We start from the raw sequence: 22,558 nt of genomic DNA, 5'->3' as shown, positions 1-22,558 counted from the left end.
CATTAACTTAGAACACTTAAGTGGATTCTGAAATCACAGTCTTGGGCGCTCCATCCTCCATGACTGATTATACAATTTTCAGTTGCCTCCCTAGGGCAATTTTTTTCTTTAAACTGGGTGCTTTAGCTTCTGGTTTACATCTAACGAAGGTTCAGGGTAAAGTGCGTACACGCTTCATGGAGCTAGCAACTGCAGCAAGCATTTCTGAGCATGCACAGAAATGAACTCACTCTAAAACCTCACAGGATCTAAAGGGAATTCCAGCCTAATCATATATGTACCTAAAGCATTACAGACAGTCCAGGAAAGTAAGGAGATAAAATCCCACTAAGCCATAGAAAATGTTTCTAAGAACTCTCAATATAGAGCAATCTTTATAGTGCTTCATTAGTCATTTTGTCTCAGAAGAAAAAAACATCACTTTTACCTACTAATTATTTGTCATGACAAATACAAGTTTTGATTTTAGAACAAATTCAATGGCAGCAGAAGCAGAGTCCAAAAGGCTTTTGATCCTGCTTTTGTAGCAGGATAATCATATGAGGACTTCATCCTCACACCTTCTCCAAATATAGTGTCTTCCCTTCCACAGAAATCTGTACAAATATTTTGTAACTTGGCATGATAGAGTACACAAATTGGATGAAATCACATCAAAATTTCCCTAGAATGATTTTAAGATTCCCAAGTCAATAATTTGAAATTGCTTCATTGCACCTTTCATCTAGACTGAAGGAAACCAAGGCTGAACCCATGGTCATTACCGTGCATAGGTGGTATAGAATACGTAATCCTAAGCACCTCACCTAAGTGGTGACAGAATTCCTTAGCAGACTACATAGTTCAAAGTGAGGGGGAAATTAGGGATCCACAGAATGAAACCCACAAGACTACTGTGAATTAGCAACTAAGTGTATTTTTTCTACACAACTTCATATGGGCATCTGCATGTTTGCTTCATGTGTACTCTAAACTGACAGGATATAAGCCAAATTCCATCTGGACACTTTGCAGCTGTAACAGTCTGGCACTATGCCCTAACACATCATGCTAAGAGGCCTTTCTTGCTGCACTGGCCAATAGCCATCATCACTGAATAAATGAGTATGACTTCAGCCTACTCCTTGAGAGGAGTCTTAAAAACAATTAAAGTACTTCAATGGAAATTACGTTTCTCAATAGCCAGGCAGACCTTCATCCACCGAGAAACTGGACTTTATATTCCACAGTATTTCCAGGAACAACATTAAGTATTTCAAGGATAAAACACCCACAAATTATTTTAAAAATGTGGTTTTTAGAGTTACATACCTGACGTGGTGCTCAGAAGCACAGTTCCTCTATAGATCAGACAGTAGTAGTTATATCTCAATGTAATTGCAGATGTAATTGTTAGGAGGGTGAAATCTCTAGATGTAACTGAGAAGAGACTAAACTTTCTACTTAACTTCACCCTAACTAGAAGCTTAATACATTCTGTTTGGAACCAGAGTCATCCTTTGAGGCATGTGGCTCTCCCTCTCTCCACTTGCTTACTCCCCATGTACTATATAAGCTTGGGGCTAAAAGGTGTTAATTTGCAAATCTAATACATCATCCTCCTTTCCTACTTTTCCTCCCACCAAGTAAGGCAAAGATAATGGTGGCTTCCCACTTCATAAAACTGGTACAAATCTGAAGACTGCAATGTAGTTCAATTCCAAAAGCCAACAGCAAAACCCAGAAAGAATTTTTCAACGCGCCCCTGAATCCAGAAAACAGCAAATGCAAGAAATACCAAAACCAAGGCTATGCAATAGATTAAATTATCATGAAGTCTGCATATGTGAAGCTATTTTCCTTTTCCTACTCCATTCAGAGCATAGGAGCAACAGTATTAATTGAGTGAAACACTATTCAGTTTTTTCCCATTGATTTAAAGTGCTTGTTTTACTAGTTACATATTATTTATGAACTGTGTTATTTGAATATGAGCAGAATTATTTATTTCTCCAGGGTGTTTTTTCCTCATTGTGGGTACTGACAACACTCACTCAGAGTGTCTAAGGAATTCACAAACATATTGGCTTTATCATCTTAATGTTTCAGTATGGTGAACCTGAACTAGTACGATCACTTTGTACATCCAACTACGGGGTAGAAAGAGATTAAGGCCAAAATTGTCCAACACCCACCAGAGCTTGAGGTGTCAAGTTCAATGTAGTAGAAGCATGTATTTTTAGAGTACTGTAGATGTTTGCAGTCTGCTCAATCAGCCTCACAGGAATTAACTCAGTACTTCTGCAGTGGAAAAGGTGGGCTATATAGATATATACCTCCAAGACTTCAGAGCCCTGTTGCTGCACTCCTGTATCTCATTCCCTAAACACCTCCCAATTTCTGCAATAAGTGAAGCAAGTGACAATCATTACACAGCCCTGATTCACTCCTGTGTATCAGCCATCCTATCCACCAAATGGCACTGACAACATATGAAAAAACAGTATGCAGTCAAGTAAGACTTGAAACCAACTGATAATGTATATGGCACAGGGGATAAAATTAAAGTTGCCCAGGATATCTTAACTTAAATCATTTGCTCAATTTTCAATTTTGTAACTTTAACATCATTTTAAGAATTATGAATGCTATCTGAAACTCTGCAAATCATCAGCAGAGCTGAAAGACAAATCAAAACTTAGAATTCCAGCAGTAGGGATAAACAGGTAACTCTAGCAGCTATGGAACATGATCAATGCTCAAATATTCCTCCAAGTGGGCTTATTCCTTTCTCCTAAACTCTTAAAGGAATTCTACATTCTGGTGGGAAAGTTGCTCTAGCAACTGTAAGCACTTTCACTCTTTTCTGTTTCCTCACCATTGTCTCCTTCATTATCCTGTTTCTCTTCCAGTTCTAATTCTTCTCACATCCTGACTTCTTGTCCTACTTTTCCTAGTTACTTTGTATGTTTGATGTGTCCACGCCTTCCTTTACAGTGGATTTCAGTGGATCTAAACTCTGTCCTAGTTCTTATCTCAACTCTTTCCCAAAATCGCATATCTGAGTTTTCAGTCTACAAGCCTACACCCTTCTCCAGACTTCCCAAACCATTTCTCAAAAAGATTCTCTCTTGGGCTGAAACTTTAAACATTTTGTAGAAACTGGAAAGAAGAGGATTTTACAGCAAAGATTTCTAAATTAAGGCCACTGTAGTTTGGAACAGAGCATGAGGAAGGAAGACCAAACACGTGGAGTCTCTGTTTCCTAAGATTACAGGCAGTGCAAATCACATTTTCAGAGTTTTCTCCTGAAATGAAACAAATCTCAACCCAGGGTGTACTTAGGGCAGATTTTCATGGCAGAATCAGAGTTCAGCAAGAACTTAGCAATGTCTGTCATATGTTGCAGTGAACTACACATACAAATTTAACAAGAGGAATCCAATAGATGATGACGATGATGTATAACCCGCAAATATTATCACTAGCTTTGCTGGTGGTGTAAATGTATCGGAGTCTTTTTGTCTTAAACATTTAATACTTACTTGGCATGGCTGCCTAAGATATTACCTCCCTGTGCTTGCAAGGAAGGTATCTAGAATATACAGCAAGAACTGACAAGAGACTTGACAAGAGATGTAACTCAGCCAGTGCTATTAGAACTCTTAGTACCACTGGAGACTGACAGGTTCTTTACAGTCATTTTACAAATTTACACTATAGTTCCCAAATAAATAAAGATTTCCATTTTAGTGAAGAAAGTATTATCAAAATGGACAAATTTTAGTGCATTGGAAAGCAGCCCCTGCACAATTCTATCAAGCACAAACACAACTAAATATTTTCATTTGTAAAAGGCAGCTTATTATCCCCCCTTCCCCTTCTATATCCATAATCAAGACATTTAAAATTAAGTGTTTTGAAGTAGAATAAAATCTTTATTATAAAAAGATGAGTAATATTTTAATGAGATGCACAATAATAAAGCATAGGTTCCAATGCAAGACTGAAGTTTAATGAATTGGAACTTAGTACCTCTTTGTTAGTCAAATCTCACCAACTTTGACTGAAAACAGTTCAAAACTTGTTATTTAGAGTTATTATACAAACCTTGTTTTTCCTAGGAAACCAGTGAATAAGAAAACTAGGAAAACTGTATTTTTTTAACACTCTAAACAATTAAATTATGGAAAAAATGCTCAATCACTGAGGAAACACAGGAACATAGGATTTAATCAAGTTCTTGACATATGATAGGAAGCCAATCACAGATGTGCATATTCCAAACTATCTCATTTTCATATTTTTAAAAGCAATGTTTTATCCCCCTCACTTCATATTCCAAACTATTTAATTTTCATATTTTTAAGGGCAATGTTTTATCCCACTCACTTGTACTAGGTGACATCTAACTCCAGCAATGGAGTAACTCAGAAAGGATGGAATAATCTGCTTTTTCACCTGCAAATCCAAAAGTGAAAGTGGTAGTCCTTTATTGCATAAACTCTTCTGCATAAGCTTCTACTTTCCTCTCACTGCAGGCAACAGAAGCTCCTTTTTTTCTCGCTCATTATTTGTTTTTCATCATTATATGCATGATATGACACTGAATTTTACATACCTTCCACCACCTTCTTTGCAGTTGGGACATGTACACGCTACTCGTCGCAGTCTTTTTCCCTCCTGATGTGGTTGGTCCCCTTCATCATCTACAACCTGTACTCTCAAATGTGTTAGATCATTAGTATTCAGCGTAGAATCACCACTGAGCTGCCACTCTTCTGGATCAGGATCCTCTTCTTTAATCCTAATATCTGAGAAAAAGAACAAACACAGATCCGTAAGTAGCCCGTTCAATAGACAGAAGGAAACCAAAATGATCAAATCTTTTTACTCTTAAGAGCACTTTGTCAGTCAAAAGTCAACATCCTTAACCGCATACTGACATTGCTTCTGTGCCCTTGTAACCTGTAATGTATTTTAAAAGTTTATCTTACTATACATTTCAAAGTTGAAGATAAGCTATAACAAAATATTATAGTTTAAGTTTGAACTGTTCTTGGTGAGGAATGCTGTCACCAGGAGAATATTGTTTGCTTGAAACTTGGGAAAAACTGAGGAAAAAGGTTGGACAGAGGTTGAAGAAAATGTAAACATATGTTTCAAATGATCCTGAGTAGCCATTCTGTTCCCACAGCATTTCTGAATTAGTGTCACATGCAGTAAAAACAGCTTTCCTCAATGGTCTTCAGAAGTTTTCAGTATGCACAGAGATATATAAAGTAACGTGAGAAATCAATCTAATAGAAGGTTTTCACCTGAGAAAGACCGAGATACCTAAGGAAAACAATTAAATTAATGTTTTTGTTCAATTTTTCCCTTTTCACCTGAAATTTATGTCTTTTGCACATTACACAGAAAAGAAAACATTTAGGGAAGAGTGTTATTCAGCATTAGACAGAGATAAGCAACACATGAGCCACTTCAACATTTTGATATACCAGCAGTCAAAATAGGTCTTAGCAGTTTCCTGAATGCAAAAAGGCCTCCTACTTACTCCTTATAGGATGGACATTTGTAAGTATGTGCACCCTCTCCATACAGAGCATTTATTCAATCTAATCGAAGAATTAATTACAGCATCACAACAACAACTGTTTTAACAAATTTACACTTTAATAGGAACATTTCCTCCTCCAACACTATTCTGTATTCCCAATGGGTTTAAAGTCTGGATTGCAAAAAAAAAAAACAAAAACAAAAACAAAAACAAAAAAAAAAAAAAAACCAAAAAAAACCCAAAAAAAAACCAAAAAAAAAAAAAAAAAAAAAAACAACCCAACAGTTTGTACTATCATTTTAGAAAGGTGAACCCCAGTGCCTTCTTTGGTTCAGCATAGTTTACTTTGCATTTTTTCTGTGAAAATGATTACCCACTAGCACAAACTAATAAGCAAACAACAGTAATGGGGGGGGGAGTGTTATTTATTTATTTTATTTTGTTGAAGCTTCGAACTAACATCTGTGTGTCTTTCTGGATATATTCAAGAGATTGCTTTTTCGGCAAAACAAAGTCAATTATCACGTAGACTTTTATCCTTAAACACTGAAACCTTAATTGAGCATTGTGCCCACTCTAAGCTCTTTCTGGGAGTCAGTGCATCAGCCATCATCTTTATAATAAAGACAAAGCTTCACAGATTGCATGATAAAACATCAGAAAAATGGTGCTGGGTCATATGATAAACAGCATCCTGTCCCAGTAGAGATCAGGAAAGAAACCAATGAAAAAATATGTAAAGAGTAACAGTTACCTGGTTCTACCTTCAAAATCATCTCCAGCATTCATCTGTTTAGAGACAAAGGATATGGCTACACAAAAATTTGCTTGATGCTAATAAAGTCTCAGCCCAGTCATCCCCAACACCACAGCTTGCCTTTCTTTTGCACACATATTACCATATGCAGGACTGTCCTGTACCCTACATCACTGATGTAACTACAGTTTAAGTAATTCTCTAGGACACCACTGCCTTGGGAAGAGAATTCCAGGTCAAAACCAGGGAAGTCTAGAATGATTATCTGGTTTGGATGCAAAAGCCAATGCTAGAAATTAAGTTTGTGTGAATATGACGCTCTGAGCTGTGGGAATCCAAGAGCAAGCACACTCACTTCTGGTGATTTTTTACACGCGTAGTGCTACCGTGGTAAGCTTGCCCAAAGTCACCAGCGCACTCAGCTTCACTGTTATCCTAACAAGTTCACAATTTCAGACAGCACCATAATAAATATCTTTCATGTGAAGTCCTAGAAAACCTGTGGAGATTTCTGGTCTTCTGCATAAGCCACCAAACTACCTTTCCTACCAAATTAAGCCATTTTCTGAGACTCACGTAAAAAATAATTATTATTCTAATTTATTATCTGTATGTTATATATAAAATTAATTTTATGCAAGCAAGCATTAAACCACTATAAAACATAAAGTTTATAGAATTATCTTTCAAATAAGTATACTAATACATTCACTTAGAGCAACTTAAGAAAAAAGCAAAAGCTTGATTCACTCTTGCACAAAAGGGTACGTAATAGGAATTTAAATATAGCAAGGCAGCAAGGCTGCCAGCACAGGCCAATGCAAGTCTCCAAGCAGTTCTTTAGGACTGCATATGTTACACACGATACTCAAAATTCTTTTACCAATCAAATGTAGCACAAATGTACACTGTATAAATTCTGGTTTTATTTAAAATAAAGATTAAAGGATTGTTAACAACATAACACAGTGTTTTAAGAAGATCATTTCTGCATGATCTCACTAACACTGGACACTGGTACATAGTGTGCCTACAAACTCAGTAGCTGAATCCAGTTAAGACTCCATCTATATACTTCAAAAGACGTATGTTCTAGCAAAGGTGAATGGAACAAATTAGTGTATGGATCTGTGCTGCCAAGACCCAACTCCACTACTGAAGTCAAACATTCCATGGAACATATGACTTCTCATATTATACTGACCACCAAAAGTCACACTCTAATAACAGAGATATACCTAAGAGTAGAAGCATGTCCAAAAAGTCTATTACTACCTGCCAGTATCCATGACTTTCTACCTTCTATGCAATGTTTGTTCCACTTTACAAACTTTTGTCATGAGTTCCTTCCACTTTTTCATTAGTATCTTGCTATTTCCAGTTTCTCCCAATCACCACCAGCAGCACAGAGATTTATAACAGTTTTATAATGATAGAGGCATAACTGAGAAACCTATTTGGACAAAAAAAAAAAAAGAGGGACAGACAAAACATTCCTAACAGTTGAGGATACTGGAGAAGACAACAATTGATATAGATATACAATAGTTTATAGCATTATTTTTAAAAATGCAAAACTGAAATGAACACAAAGTAGTATGGTGCTTTTAATTTTGTGCTGTGTTTCCTGGTTATCTTGGTAAGGCAGAAAGTGTAGGTATTGCTTTAGTTATTCATCAGAAGGACTATCTTCTGCTCCAGGAATACAGATAAGTACCACATAAACTGGAAATTTACAGACAGGACTTCGTAATACTTATTTATGTAGGCTATACTTTAAACAAAACACAATTAAAAGAAATATAAACAGATAAAGTGTTTATCTAGCCTCTCCAGGATGCAGTATAGCAGAGAGTGGATTGCATCAAAACCCACAGTGAATGTGATTGCCTTAAATGAGGTCCTTAGAACCAATCTGTTGCTCTCCAAGTAGGTTTCACATTATTGCAAGAGATAAGGCTAAAATTCCACCAGTATTTTTTGGAGGGAGGAGAAGTGCCACTCGTGAAGATGTTGAAAGGGCACACCATGGAGAACAGCTGCAGATTAAGTCTTCTCCAATGCAATGGAATTTGAGAATATGAAAATTCATGTTGATACCAGAGACTATGTTTCTCCTCTGGTGTTCTTCTAGATGTGCTCTGCTCTAACTCAGCCTCAACTGAGAGACTTTACACATATCCTGCAAAAAAAGGGGCCTAAAAGAATTTATATAATCCCTAAAGTCATGACAAGCTGATGCAAACACTAGCAAATTAGAGACAACTTTTGTCCTCTACCAATTAAACATAGGCTAAATGAAGGTTACATTTTCTCCACTACTCTTTTATTTCCATGCTTTCAAATTTCTATATGCCCTTCCTTTAAAGTACAAAACTTAGTTCTAGGTAAGTATAAAGGTGAATTTTAGACAAAGATACTGTTTCAAACTGCAAACAGATTCTGAAAAATATATATTGTGTTAAAGTTCTGCTTCCTGTCTAGTGCGCTAGATTTGGTTTAGGTTTGGCTTTTCCAAGATGGAAATTGGGATCTTGGTGTACAATTGTGTTCCAAAAGTAGTATTTCATAGTCATAGAAAGCCCAGAGCTGGCTACAATATGGAATAAGATTGAGTGTATTTGGCAAATAAAACCAATAACTAAGAGATCTGTTTAAAGTGCTTCAGAGAAGAGTAACTAAATTTACAGGATTAAACAATGCAGATGTAAATGCAGTTTAAACTATTCTTGAGTACATGTGAACTATGATCTAGTGTGGAGAAAAATACTGTTGCCCACTGCTATACCCAGGCCATTTACCAACTTCATCAGGTATCCGACGAATGCCTCAATTAAGCTTCACATTATGTCTTGGTCTGTTTCAACCAGGACTTAGGAACACATTATTTTCTTTATCTATCAAAAAAGTTATTAGTTTGCATAAGAGCCACAGAAACAGGGATAAACAGAGAAGGGAAGAGCATGCAGATTTTTTTTTATATATCTGCCTTTGCAGAATGTCACAAAGACACACTCAGTATTACATTGTAACACTCTGCAAACTGTGAGCTTCTAGTTCAGATGCTTTTCCTAGATGCTGAAAGCCACCCTGCCTTTTACCTCAGCCAAGCTTTACAAGCTCCTGATCTGACATGCAGAAATATGGTCTTTGAACTGAAAACAGATTTGCAGCAGCCGGGCATATACCTTCACACCTATTTCCTCACAGAATCACAATCTGTCTGCCATTTCAATTGTTTCTAATAGTTTACTTTTCCAAATAGATGCTTCCCTTCCTACCTTTCCCAAGAAAACAGATATTAATTCCCACTTCCTTTCCATCTTGTCTAGTTAATTTTGTTTTCTGTTTTCTCTGCAGTTCAACCCACATTCCCTTGGAATCTTGACTCATCTTGCCTTAACCTCTAGATGTGAGGAAGCTTTAATAAAGACATTTAAATTTCTTAAGACACTGTTCTTGTTCTTGTCCATCTAAACTAAACTATCGAAATTAAACTCTCTCTACCAGTTGACCAGCTGTGCAAGTCTTTCAGATAGGAAACTCAACAGAATTAATGGTTTTTACTCTGACTTGCCCCCAAATCTTAACTGTGAATTTACGCATTTTTATTACACAATAAATTACAAGGTAACATAAGGTACACTTCAAAATGTCATCTTGAAATACTGATGAACTCAGAAGGAAGACTGTCATCTAGATTCAATAGTTCTAAATCAGATTTTAAGTTTCTGAGGAAAAACAGCTCTTGTGTACAAGTCTAAGAGCAGGACCTTACAGTACTCAAGCAGTACCAGCAGAATGATTAAAAACACAGCAACAGACCTTTTCCTCGCAAGAAATACCACATACTGTATCTCCAAGTGATCCTATTCATTATTCTAAAGCAAATATTTAAATATTTGAATCATGAAAGTACTTTAGCCAGTGCTACCACAAGGAGCACATTATGCATCAAGGAACAGTTACTCGCCCTACAGTAACTGCACTCCCTTGAGATGTGCTGTCTACAGATTCAAAATTTTGGATTCCTATAGACAGTAATGCCTGCTGCAGCATGCACTTACTTTTTCTGTTCTTCTCACAGTTGAAAATCTAAGAGGGTTTAACTAAATAGGGGGAAGAAGAGTTGCTCATGCTTAGCACTGAAGAAGCCAGAAACTCCAGAAATATGTAAGGAAAGCAAGAGGACACAGAGAATTCTCTGACCAGCAGGGCTAAGTATTTCTACATAGAAGAATATCAGACTGCTACTAGGGTCAAACAACAACTGTCAGCAGTAATTAGGGAAGACAGAACTGTTCCGTAAGGGTTTCTGTCCTGTATTTAGGTAAAAGCCAAATAATTGCCCTGCTACTACATGACAATGAAAAGCTTCCCACTGACAGTAAGTCAGGAAGATATAAAAACTGCTACCAAAGCAAACACTTAATAAATCAACAGATTAGGATAGTTTTCATTTGACACTTTTTAAGAGAAGGCTGAAGAGCCCTCTGCAGTTTTAATGCTGTGAGCCTTTGACCATGTGAATGCTCCAGTGGGTTAGAAAAAAGCTAGTACTGTGATAATACTGAAAAAGAGTAAACAAAGACTCAAAGAAGTAGGGACAGAATTAGTGCACTCAAAATGCGATTATGTGAACAATTAGATTAAAAACTAATTTTCTTATTTAAATCAATGATGCCACCGTTGTCGGTGTAATATACTTGAGAGTTCTGCACAGCAAGTGTCTTACTAGGGTACAGAAGAACATTTCGATTAAATGAAGTACAAAACATACTTGGAATACATGAATTACATACTGGCATGAATTTTAGATGCAGATTGAGAACTATCATTTCTGTATGATAAATTATGACAACATCATTGACAATGCGTATTTTTATCTCCTTTTGCTCTTGAAAATTACTACCTTTTGAAAAAAAACTGTGCCTTTTACAAGCAGTAAAAGACAACCCACCTACAACCCAGCCTGATCTTCAAGAGGGCAATCACAACTAAGGTCCTGGTGAGTATTCCTGGCATTATAAAAAGGCTGTCGTTGTCCTTGGTAGAAACTTCAGATACTTTCTATGAGCCAGATGCACTGACAAGTTTGGTTTTCATCTCACAGATCAGATACAAAGTACATGATCCTGCCAGGAGGTTCAAAAGGCAAGAAAACTGCACAGAGCCTGAAACAATGGCTGTAAAGTGCTGAGACTGCAAAAAGACAGAAGACAAGTTTCCAGACTTCTTTTTAAGTTAGAGCAGTACTGGAAATAAAACTCCTTCCCTCTTTCACACCATGGATACTTGCCATACATCCCCAGAGGTGTATGAGAGTTTTCGTTTTGTGTCAGGAGTAGCTTGTAAAAAGGGTATTTGAAAAATGAAAAAGGAATGCGTACCTGAAACTGGATAATACATTCTTTTGTGAACATCCTGAGGATATCTGAGACTAAGGTAACTCAGGCTCACCTCCTGAACTCTGAGAATCTAAGCTGCATCCCCAGACACTCAGCATACACAACACGCAACAAACTTTCACCTCACCACCACCACCTGTAAGAAAAATCATTAATGAGCTGTTTTGGAGCAAAGAGCAAAAAAGCACATGAAGTACTAATGCAAAGAAAGAATGTGACAATTCAGTATTTTCAAGAATTTGAAGAAAAAATGTAATTCTATTCCACAACAGTAGATATTGCACTAAAAAATTAACCAGACTAACTGAAGTTCTGCAAACTTTAAGTAAGATAATTTACTATGTGCTGTTATAAGCATGACTGTGAAACACGTACAAGCATGATCATCTAATTCTTCCACAATTTATTAATTTCCTTTGAAAATGATGCTAAAATAAGGAATGTAATTTAAGCATGCTGACAGCAAACTATTTACACAAGATTGGTACATAAATAGCTCTAATTCCTGCACTAACTTAAATTCATCAGTTTCCAATTTAATTTTCATATTAAAAAAACAGTGGGGAGAATTGTTTTTTACTGTTTTAATTTTATAACATGCAAACTAAATGCCTCAAATGAAAATTGGATAGCCGTAGACAGATGTTGTCAGATGAAAATATTTACTTAACATCATTGCTTCAGTTTACTTCATGCTTTTCATAAGACTTCCTTATTTTTTAAATCAGATTCTATTTCATAATGATACCACGGCCTTGTCTCAAAGTCTTGGTATAAAGAATGCCTTAGACAGAAAAACTGCATAATTGAAACTAAAATTAATGAGGTTGAAAACTGAAACTTAAAGAAAAAAACTAAGTTGTGCAACACTGAAAACCAGCCCAAACTTTTAAAAATTTCTAGATGCCAGAAGAAAGCCATGCTTTAAGTAGCATTCTGCACTACTTCATCAGAAGCACTGAAACATTGAAACAACCATCCCAGCAAGTAAAACTGTGAATACTTAACTTTTAATTTTGTTCATTTCAGCATTTACACTGTTTTAGGAAACAGGTATTAGACCAAAGCCTTACAAGGTACCAGCAGATGAATGATAAACTGTCACTTGGGCAACTATTTACCTTGAAAATTGTCAGCCAATTTTTTGGCCAAATTTAGAGTAGCTAAATTACTCCAGCATGACAAAGATGTCAGATTCCGACAGGAATGGAATGAAGTTGCCAGCACAAACAGCCAACCACTCCCACTCACTATCAACTGGTGTTAAGTTAGTAACTGGCCTGACTCTAAGGTCAATGGCAGCAGGCAGATGAGTCCTTAAGTAGCTGTTAACACTCCTGCAGAAGAGGAGCTGGGAAGAAAGATGAAGAAATGAAGACCTCAGTTCTGGAGTGACACTTCAGTCAACTCTTGAAAGGAATCCCTTTGACTTGATTCCAGCTGTAGACCAACCTGGAAAACTGTTTGTAGGGGTTTTTTTTTCTATTCAAATAAATGAATCTTTCAGCTGAGTGTGTCTGGGTTGATAAGCAGCAAAGTCAATTCTCAAGCCAATGCTACTTTCTTTTGGGTGATTTGCTAGTGTCTTCAGATGCCACTGTAATGGTCAAAAGAAGTATATAAAAAAAAATTATCCAGCATCCTATAACAAGTTATGCAACCTATATAAGACCTAGTAAAATTGCCTTTTTTTTTCCCAGGAAATAACAAATCCCAAACTGGTTCAGTACATTAATAAATTAGCTGAGACACTATTACAATTAGATTTTGATTAACACCATTAAATTTCCTTCAGCTGGACAATTACTTGGGGGCAGAGGGAAAATCCAGTAACTTAAAAATTCTTCCAAGCTGACAAAACTTAAAGTTTCAGAAACATGAAAGCCAAGTTGGTACATTTCAGTTCCTGACAATTTTCCAAAATAAACACTACTTTATATGAAATGTTTGAAGAAGAAATCTATATAAACATGCTAATAAAAAACTGCACCTTTCTTGATCAGGCAAATCACTAAAGAGTAATGTGAACTGAGCATGTAGTGGCTCTTTTTGTTACACACAACGCAGTATTTTATTACAAACTGCCAACAAAAGAAGTACACTACTAGAGAGCTTTCTCAGGTTTAATTTCCTCTCAAGACCAGAAGACTGAAGCCAAAACACAAGTGAGAAAGGTATCTCTCTGCCAGTTCTTCATATAGAGATACTATTTGATACAGCTTTTTGCTTGAAAAGCAATGCTGAAGAGTTTCAGTTGTGCCTGACCAATACCCTCCCCTTGGTCACCACAACACTAAGCACAACGAAGAATACGAGCTCTAATAAACATCCTAAGACAAAACAAGCTTGGCCAAGACTTTTCAGAACAAACTCATTGCAATGCAGGTCTATGCATATGTATGCCTGGTAAAATAGACATTTTGGTAGAAACATACTTACTGGACATTTTTCAAAGAAAACTGTATACTTACTGGACAAAGCTATTAGCTTTGTATTAGTGTTTCAATGGCTTTCCATTATGTAAATAAAATGTAGGATCTAGGCAAAGACATTCTCTTCTTCTCACACACAAGCACAGTAAAGATGTCCTCTGCTGCCTACCTGGGGAGTGAGCCTTGGAAGAACACCTCTCACACAATGGGCTGTAACAACAAAAATCTAAAACCTAACTGTTTTCACAGCTACAGTGCTAACAGAACAAAGTACATTATTAGGACTTCAGATAATTACCAGCCATCTCTGACTCAAGACTAGGAATATGTTCTTTTTATTTTTGCTTCAGGTAGACAAATTTTCTTAAATGAAAACAGAAAATACAGCCTGACTCTACTTGGTATGAAAGGAGTGCATTATCCAGCTTGGGGGAGAAAATACAGGGAAATCCTTCTTATCTTGCTTCAAAGCTTGTTGGTAGTTGGCAAAAAAAAAAAAGAATCAAGTAGCTTCACAACCTTTAACTTCTCTCATTCTGCTATCTCTTCCACTTACCTTCCTGTTTCAGTTTAAAATTAAACAGTTTTTCCTTATTTGCAAAAGAACAATATACTTTTGACTGAAAAAAAGGCTATGATTTCACAATCTGCTTCTAATTGCATACTTATTCTCCAACCTGAAGGGTGCCATACCATATTGCAAGGGGTTATAAATAAGAAGGGGAGAAACACCACCGAGAAAGATGGAAAAGACACTGAAAGTCAATCAAGATAATTCAGTCTGATTCTGTTAGAAGCAGTGTCACACTAATCATTACTGTGGGAAAGTGAATTTCTTCTAACATAAAGGAGGGACCAATTACATTCTCCCCAAATTTAAGGAATGGCAGTTTTAATACCTTCCAATCCATTTATTATTCCTAGACAAGTAGGAAAAATGTCACTGTAAATCTCCATCTTATCTTTAATACAACCAGGTGTTTATAGCTATGCACTTCAGGCAATAGTTTCTGCTACTCATCTAGTACTTCTGCCTATTTAATCACATTTCATATATCCTGTTTAAGTCTCTTGCCTCCCCATGTGGAATTCCTTATAGGAGAATACAGTTAAAGAATGCTTGATGGAACTCCCTTGCATCTTATTATAAACCACCATTGAAACATTCTTGAGAATGATCAATAGACAAAATGATACAAAGCACAGACCAGACTCAACTTCTTTCTCATGTGCCTAGCTGGTTTTTTTTTTTCTTCCTTTCTCCTTTTCCTTTCTTTCTTCCCAAGTTTCTGCTACATTACTCCACAAGCAATAACATTAGCTACATGATCCTACACCAAATATAAATCTCAGAAATAATCCTCCTTTTATCAGCCAAAGGGCTAATAATAATTAGTAAAGGGTCCTTTTTCCAAGACTTAGATTCTGAAATCTGAGTTTAGCTGCATTAACATGCAGAATACATGGTTTTGGTTACTGATGTCTATACTCTCATAGGTAACAAGGTGTGATGGAGATAAACCAAGATTTTCTGTGGTCACTGTAAGCATAAAAATTTAAGAACCAAGATCAGCCAGCAGAGCAAATGCTGTGAGCAGTGCACATCTGTTTGGTGCTGTTGCCTACAAGCCAATGAAGAGCAGGCTTATCTAGAGCTCAATAACTTTACTTGGTGGTAAGTGCACAATACAGAAGTCAATTCCAAAACAAAATGAACTAAAAAACATCCCAGCATATTATTTTCAATTCAAATTTTAGATTCCAAATGGGAAAGCAGGCTTCTTGACATAGAATACAGAAGTAACTATATAGGTATTATAATAACTAGCCATTTGAAACAAAACTCAGCAGGTCTTCTAGGCATGTTTCACTTAACATTGCATTCATCTCACAAGCTTAAATAGACAATACAAACATATAATACAAACCATGTATGTTTTACTTAAATATTTATGCTTCAGTATCTTGATGAACCAGAGGGCTGGATCTCATGATGACAGTGAAACAGTGATTCCCAAGCTACTTTGTGCAACAGTTCCCTCCCAAATGACCTCTACTGCTCACTCCGCCCCTCATGATTAGCCTGGGCACAACCCAGTAATGTGTTTAAATGGCTCCTGGTATATCAAAATCTCCTGAACCACAATCATCTCTTATTCTTTTTTTTAGGTAGTTATGCATTGGAATTTGGAATGCACTGTATCAAATTTACAAAAAATAAGCAGGCATGTTTGCTTTTTCTCACATAAGAAACACCCATTTTAAGAAGATAATATTTCTTCTCCACCGAGATAAAACACTGAGATTAATGAGTCTACTTTAAAGCATAATGCAAGTAAGCAGTACTGAAAATTCACACATTCTTAAGCACAGCCTCCATTTTGATATTTACATGCTTGTTTCACTGCTGCTTACATGAGTTTCCTACATCATAGTAATACTGATAGTAAGCCAGTAGGAAATTAATTTAACAAAAGAGCAGGGGGATAGAGCACCTCAGGGGCTCTGAAAATTTTCAGGGGAAAAAAAACCTGCATAAATAGAAGTATTTGGATTTTCCATAGAAACTTCACCTATTCAGGACTAGGAAGAATGGGTATGTTAATGATACTGATGCCTTACAAGAGCGGCAGCTGATAGCCAGATTTCCCCCTTTTCAATTTAGTATACCGATCTTCTCCATGGTAAGACTTATAAGCACAAACACTGAAGTGCTGTTAACAAATACAACCACCTGGGAGTTACATGAGCTTATCCTAAAAGGAGTGAGGTAGGACTATGTTCTACCATTACAGTTTCTAATGGAACAGCAGTTGCAAATAAAATCTATCATCACTGTGTTTAACCCAGTGTGTTTTGTCGGCTTCAATAGCAAGATGATGTTCTCATTATCACCGTTTAAACCAACAACATGCAGTAATAAAAATTTTCTGCAAAAAGAGTAAAGTAAATACCTGCAGGACTGCCAGCATTTTCTCCTTGATGCAGCTGAATACCAGCAGAATCTATAGAGTTTACTGTAACTGTCTGTAGATTTGGCAATTGAGCAGTGCTTAGACTAACTGGAGTTGATGTCAACGCACCACCTGCTGCAACTTGACCGAGAGTGAGAGTCTGCACAGGGGTCAGAGTTATTTGTTGACCAGGTGCATTCTGAATTTGCAAGTTCTGCAAGTTCTGAACTCCTTGCACTTGAAATGTCTGCCAGGTTATCTGCCCAGAAGGCGTCACTGTTTGTGCCTGAATTAGGAAAGTTCCAGGATTCAGCTGCAGTTGAAGATTTTGAAGAGCCTGTTGAGATATACTTTGACTTGCTTGAACACCATGGATTGTCTGTTGCGCAATACCTTGTACAATCTGGGCTTGACTGGTTGGCTGCTGCGACTCCTGTAGCTGTATGTGTTGTACAATTGGCTGTGCTGTGGAGACCTGAATATTCTGAGCCTGTGTGTCATCAGAGACTGACGTCTGGATGTAATTTCCCTGAAGATCGGAACCATGAACTTGACCAGTAGTTGTGGTCAAGTCATTTGCATTTTGTTCCAATATACTTGAACTGTCTATGGTAACGGGCAATTGTGATGAAGATGACGTTGGCACAAATAAGTCATTATCAGTGGCAGTTTCTGTAATTTCAGGAGAAACTTGCTCACCAGTCCTTTCAGAAGTATCTGAACTATCCATGGCCTGTCCAGTATTTATCAAGTGCCCATCTGCATTAATGCCTGCTGTCATGGTTTGAGAACCACTGCCAAGTCCCAGAGAATCTAGATCAACACTATTGATGGGTACAAAAGTAATATTTCCCGGCAGTCCAAGAGGGACATTAGCAACTACTTGTGCTTGGCCAGGGTAAGATGAACCACCAATTGCAACTCCCTGAACCTGGACTTGACCAGACTGACCAGATAAGATATTCTGAATATTAGCTGAAGATGTTCCAGAGGCAATGATGGTTTGATTAGAGCCAGGAATGATCTGAATTTGACCAGTTTCTTGATTTATACTGCTATTATCAGAAGAGGCTGCAAAGCCAAGTTGAACCTGCTGACCATCCGCTGTCTGGATCTGGGGTATTACTTGGTATTGTACATTAGACACTGTACCATTCGATGAATCTGATCCTGGTGCAACAGAAAAGATTTGTTGATTTTGCAAACTCTGGATAGGAAGGACATACTGCGCACTTGAAGTTACTGTGGCAGCACCTGGAATCTGTACTATGTTACCAGCTTCATCCTTTATAGTGGTAGGAGCTGCAGACAAGACCTCCCATCTGTTTGGAGCTCCAGCTAATTGCACAGAAGCCAAATCCCCTGTCTGAATAAAAAGAAAAAAGAAAACACAAAATTAAAACAAATGTCATACAGACTATATGTTAGACCAGTCATGCAATTAAACACTAGATATTGATACACTACTGGAAAACATGCAGTACAGCTCATATGACCACCAGCAATTGGATCAAAACTATGAAATACAGACTTTATAAGTGATCTAATGCCTAAGTCAGGGTAGCCAGCCTTTGGGTCATGAGCTGCACGTTGCTTGTGAACATGTCAAATGTAGCTCTAATGTCATGGCTAAGTCAGGTGACCAGCAATAGGGTTACTCTGGTGGCAGGGCTGCTGGGTGATCCAAACCCCTAGCTGTGGGAAGGAGGGAGCTGGCAGGGGCTGCTGGAGCTCTCATCACCAACTTACCCTGGGACTCAGAAACACTCTTTACCCAGCCTATTGCACAGAAGTGAAGGAATCACGGTGAAGCCAGCGTTGCCTGTATCTCCTGGAGCTCCACTGCTTTTCAACTCTCTGTTATATTTGATACAGGTGAGCATGTTGTGACTCTTAGTACAGGGAATGTTAAGAGGTGATGTAGTCACACAGTTGGAAAGATAGGACAGCCTCAGCTTGTTATACAAAACACAAAGCTCTAGTATTTATAAGCTTGTAGGAGTTAAGTGTTTCGCTAGGGAAGAAGACTTCTAGACTAAGAACTTTTACACTGAAATCATGTTTGGATTAGTCATATGCATCAGCTAGGAGGGAAAAAAAAAATCTTCATTAAGTTGGAACAATAGAAAAGGCCAATGTTTCAGAGCAGACCCCCAGATGCTTAAAGAAACTATTATGCATTTGTTTGTTTTTCAGTAAAGAAAAGGTAAATTGCACTTACCTTTCTTTACCAAAGCAAGCTTTTTCAGAATAGAGTATTAAGAGCTAGATTTAACATCCTGCAATACTTGGCACAGATTTGCATAGTCAACCACCTTGTAAATAACCATTAATCTAAAAAACAGGAAGTAAAGTTTCTCCTTATCTGTTTTACCATACTACAGTAAACCAATGGATTACCTTAATATTAGCAATAAGTAACTAACTTGTCTTCCAATCAGTTCAGCTCTGTGAAACAAATCTAGTCTCTCTGGCAGAGTTCAGAGGACATAGAAAGAAAAGCTCTGGTTTGTCCTTCCACAGAGATCCTGTGATCACTCCTGGTAGGGAAGTTACCAGAACATACCGCAACTTCTTTCTGATGCTGCATTCTGACTTCCTTAGAACAAAACCAGGACACACAAAATACAGCACACATCTAATTCTTTCCTAAGACAGCATTGAGACCTAGCCAGTCTGAAAGAATCCTGCAGGTATGCACCCGAGTGAATTTAGTCCACAGCATTAGATGGGACTTCTCTAGTTTCACATTCTTATCCTATTCCTATAGCCCATGACACTACAACGTTTACATGTATAAGAAAGATATTTAAGTCTGTGTACTTATTACAGAAAAGTTTTACTGTGCTTATCAAGCTTCATTTTCAATAAGGAAATGCATAGCATGGTTCTAAATTCTTCTCAAGAACTGTAAAAATAATTACTGTGCAAAAAACAAAAGAATGCTAGCCTTCTTCAGCCCTCAAAGATATGGGCCATTGACTCTTTAACAGTTGGACTCTGATCCTTCCAGCTCAAAATATTCTGTGCTTCTTAAGTGTGATTCTTAATTTTTCAGGTAATATATCAGTAAATAGATTTAGCATCACCAGAACAAAACTAATTTTATGGCCTTAATGCTTCAAGGAAAAGACACAGAAAAAGGAGAATAATAATTCTCTTTTATTATTTTCTTTTCCTCTTGTACTGATCAACCTTTCATTTTAAAAATATGTTTAAATTTTTTAGTCTTTCAAGCTTGTAACATATGACACTAGAAGAAAAAAAATATAATATTCCATATCACATATCTTACCTAAAAGAAGGCTAAAAATTCCATTTTTCTCTGCTACCACATTAGCTTTATACACTTGTGTTTAGTCTTGTTTACACATAGATACCAGCTGCTGAAACACTGCTAAGAAAGTTCATAACTATTCAATTCACAGGCATATAAATACCTATTAACTGAAGGTTTCATAAAATATCAAAACACCCATAGAATTCATCGGTAAACATCGGTCAGAAAATACCTAAAGCAAAAATATGGTTGTTATATGCTTAAAGTGTGTCATTATAAAATAAATGTATACTACAATGTGCTGATAGTAGCTGTTAGAACAAAACAGAAAGGAAAAGTAATGTAAAACATTACAAGTCTGATATAATTTCTCACTAATTGAAAACTATGTACAAGCAAATGTTGAAAGCTTAGGCTAAAACTGGACTGATCCAATATGCAGTAACATGTCTATGTAATATCCTCCACAGAAATACTTCAAAGGGAGTCTGTCTCCTTCGTGATATGGAAATGACCTACTTTATTCTTCTCCCAAAACATATGTTGATTTCCATATTGGCATTTTCATGTTAGGCACACATCTCACGTTTTCATGATCTAGTGAAATCTTCCCTCCAATTCTGCTCTGTAATGACTTTAGCACAATAGAGCCACTCTTCTAGTAGATGCACTTGTCAGTCCATGGAGAAGTTCAGGGCAGCCATGCACAAGGATATGAAGCTATACTACACATACAACATAAAATGCCTGTTATTCATATTGCTCTTACAGCTGGCTGTATCAGACACCACCGGCTGAATCATGTGGAGGGAGGGGCAAAAAGAGGATGAGGCTTTCAAGAAGCTATCTGGCAGCTATCAAAATTACTAGCATTAAAGCATGAAAAAAACCCGTATGGTAAAGATTATTTGAGGATGACCTCTAAACTCAAATGGTCATTGGCCTCTCATAACAAGATTGACTGTTATGCTCTTTCTCAAAGTCTGTTGAGACAAGACATTTCTTGGACTTCTCTTCCTACTAACTGAAGAATAATAACCTTTCTCTACATCCACAGGCAGTTAAGCACTTTTGTAGTAACTCAAAATTTCTGCCACTGACACATGAGCAGCAACATCTGCAGCCCATTCGCTTACTGAGCTTTACATTCAAAATACACCAATTTGTTTGCTGTCTCAGCCATCCCTGAAAATTACTTATAGGGTAGAGACAAAGTAACAGTTTCCTTATCAACTGATACTCAAGCAGCAGTTATTTGGAAGCTGCTCCTTTAAGAGAAGGCTGGACTGTTTCAATCCAAAGGCTCTGTTTCAAGAGGAAGGGACAAGGATCTAAGAAAAGTTCAGCACTACTCAGCCAAGGAGGAGAGAACAGGAAGCAACAGGGAATTCACTGGAAGCAGCATGAGGAAACAAGAAAAAGAGATGGGAACAGAGCAAAGAGAGGAGCTAACACAACGCATAGGACGAATTAAAATCAAATTACATGTCCACCTGAAGAAAGGTCAAGCACCAACAAAGAGAAGAAGCAACAGCCACTGTTCAGCCTGTCTTTTGATTCTTTAACAGGCCTTGTATAATTTCCAGTGGGTAAAATAAAGAGATGTCTCTGAGACAAAAGTCCCATCCCCGAACAATCACAAGCCATGATAAATAAAAATCTAGTAATTGTCTTGTTCAATACGTTTAGAGAAAATTAAAGCAACATTAAGTCAAATGTGGGAGGAGATAAGAGAAAGACAGGAGATAAAATATCTTTCAGAAGTGATCTAAACCATACTGAATGATAGGACTTGAGTTATAAAACTTAAAATAAGCTTCACCAAAGTAAAATAGGGAAGAGGACAAACACCCCTGTAAGAAATGGTATCTGTTGTAGACACCTGCATCTCAACATGTCAAATGGACACATGTCATTAGCCATCAGTATTTTATTACTGAAGTCTACCAAACATTTATCTGTGCTGGTGGACTGCTTTTTACTGCACTTTTCAGAAAGTTACTTTTGCCTCATTTAGTCCTGGAGCAAAAGCATCAGCCAAACAAGCAGAGGTGGACAGATAATGAGTCACGAGCTCCTAAACATTTAAAAATCACACACCTAATGAAGAAGACTGGACACTGCCCCATCCAAATTGTTGTTGTATGAAAGAGTTAGGGTTCTAATGCATGGGTTTAATAACACCATG

General features: G+C 37.1%; 1 protein-coding gene across 1 annotated transcript in view; it reads right to left on the bottom strand.

Moving 5' to 3' along the window:
- The window catches only part of SP3 (Sp3 transcription factor), a 34,380-nt gene that overhangs the window by 5,162 nt on the left and 6,660 nt on the right, over positions 1-22,558 (bottom strand). Inside the window, exons 4-5 of the mRNA XM_048308604.1 lie at positions 17,091-18,456; positions 4,601-4,793 (exon numbers count right to left, since the gene is read on the bottom strand). Coding sequence (XP_048164561.1) covers positions 4,601-4,793; positions 17,091-18,456 — 1,559 coding nt within the window. The remainder of the gene's footprint in view (positions 1-4,600; positions 4,794-17,090; positions 18,457-22,558) is intronic.

The sequence above is a fragment of the Corvus hawaiiensis genome, chromosome 7 (genome assembly GCF_020740725.1).
Source record: "Corvus hawaiiensis isolate bCorHaw1 chromosome 7, bCorHaw1.pri.cur, whole genome shotgun sequence".
Classification (NCBI taxonomy): domain Eukaryota; kingdom Metazoa; phylum Chordata; class Aves; order Passeriformes; family Corvidae; genus Corvus; species Corvus hawaiiensis.
This window is presented reverse-complemented; position numbering and strand designations above follow the sequence as displayed.